Source organism: Macrobrachium rosenbergii, chromosome 16 (genome assembly GCF_040412425.1).
Source record: "Macrobrachium rosenbergii isolate ZJJX-2024 chromosome 16, ASM4041242v1, whole genome shotgun sequence".
In the NCBI taxonomy this organism is placed as follows: Eukaryota; Metazoa; Arthropoda; class Malacostraca; order Decapoda; family Palaemonidae; genus Macrobrachium; species Macrobrachium rosenbergii.
Genome location: NC_089756.1, coordinates 21,807,065 through 21,808,725, shown reverse-complemented (window position 1 = coordinate 21,808,725; position 1,661 = coordinate 21,807,065). Strand labels below are relative to the sequence as shown.

Sequence of the window (1,661 nt, the reverse complement as noted above, 5' to 3'; positions counted from 1 at the left end):
AAACCTAAAAGGAACACAGATACTAAAAAGATGATTGATGTCGCGTTTTTAACTTTTAGGGAAATTTTGTATTAAAAATCAACGGTGTCCCGCGAATGAATTCTTTATTAGTTCCAAGCGGGGCAAAAACAAATAAACTAACGCTACCTAACATCACCTTAACTTCCTAAGTACAGCAAATAATATTCATCTGGTGTCAATTTTCCTTCTCTGGTAGCAAATAATTCACTTCTTACGCGCAGAAAATGAATCTACTACTTCTTCTCTACTTCTTCTTTTTCGCCTCCTTTTGATGTCACATACTGTATTCTCCACAGGTACGGCTTTGCACTTCATGAGGGAATCGGAGGAAGTGTACCGTGTGTACGGAGCTGAGAGGGCCTCGGAAAGGTACGCAGAACATCTCAAGGTTCTGGCGCCCCTGGTGAAAGAATTTGCTAAAAAGACGCCTACGGTTTTCAAACTGCTGGACCATTTACAGGTGCTAATACCATTCACGTTTCTTCTTCTTTTGAATGTTTATTACCCGGTGCGTGGAACACATTGTTTTCATCTGAATAAAGTCTAACAACCCTCTAACTTTCTTCCTCTGTCTCGCCAACAGAGACACCCGAGAAACATCATCGCCAACAACGACAACATCGATCTGTACAATAAAATTGCTCGCGAGACGTTTTCCGGAGACCATGTAGTACTATGGGACAGCGCGCAGCCTCTGTCCGACCTCTACAACGAAGACTGCCGAATGAACAATAAAGTCACGCCCAACACAGACATGTGGATCTGCAACGACAAGAGACACATCGGATACATCATGATCGAACAATACCTCGATATGTATCTTAACGACATTTGCAGTAAAGTAGGTTCCTGAAAAAAGACATCAAGGAAGTTTCAGTTATCCGACCACACACAGTCACCGTTAAAGGAAATATTTGAGTGATGATTGTTGCCTTCTTAATACTATTAAATGGGTGATATATTTGGTCAGATGGGAAAATGTTCTGATATTCTCGAAGGTCGAGAATAGTCCTCAAATCAAGTGTTTTCAAGGGTGTCCTGTCTCAAAACTAAATCAAATCAATGTGATTAATAGAGGCTATGCTCCGGGGATTTCGGAGGGAATCTTTGGACCCTGATGTTGCCAGGATCCTTCTGGTGATTCCTAGAGAAGCCCAAACGCCCTGTTTTACAGAGTGGGCCACGTCCTTCCTGGAAGAGATGTGATGCTCCTTTTTGGCCAAGTGCCTCCCACCCATTTCATGTGGGGTATTTTAAGGATAAACTTATATTTTTGAATATATGTCATTTGGTATTACCTTTCCTAATAGCTTTTTTTGCATGTGTTTGATTGATTTTCAGAGATCTTATTGCAAAGTTTTTGCTATTATGATTACTGTGTAGAACTCTCAGTGCCGAGAACAGGAGTAATTTTGTATAAAGTCTCACATTCTTCTACTGATATATTACTGTGGACCTTATACAAAGTTATGATTATTATTATCATCATCACAAGACGTCATGTTAGAGGTGGGTTGACTTCGATTCTAAGTACAAAACATGAATTCAAGAGGAATGTGTACAGTAGAGTCGAAAGTAACTTTATACCTTCTTTGCCGAGAGGATTAGTTCACTGCCACCTTAGTTTTAACTTGAAAAAG

At 40.2% G+C, this 1,661-nt stretch overlaps 1 protein-coding gene across 2 annotated transcripts in view; it reads left to right on the top strand.

Annotated features, from left to right (window-relative positions):
* LOC136847183 (uncharacterized) overlaps positions 1 to 1,299 on the top strand; it is a 13,010-nt gene extending 11,711 nt beyond the window's left edge. For both annotated transcript variants that reach the window (XM_067118615.1, XM_067118616.1), the window contains exons 5-6: positions 318 to 481; positions 605 to 1,299. In XM_067118615.1, coding sequence (XP_066974716.1) covers positions 318 to 481; positions 605 to 874 — 434 coding nt within the window. In that variant the 3' untranslated portion in view covers positions 875 to 1,299. The remainder of the gene's footprint in view (positions 1 to 317; positions 482 to 604) is intronic.
* Positions 1,300 to 1,661: the final 362 nt, after the last annotated feature.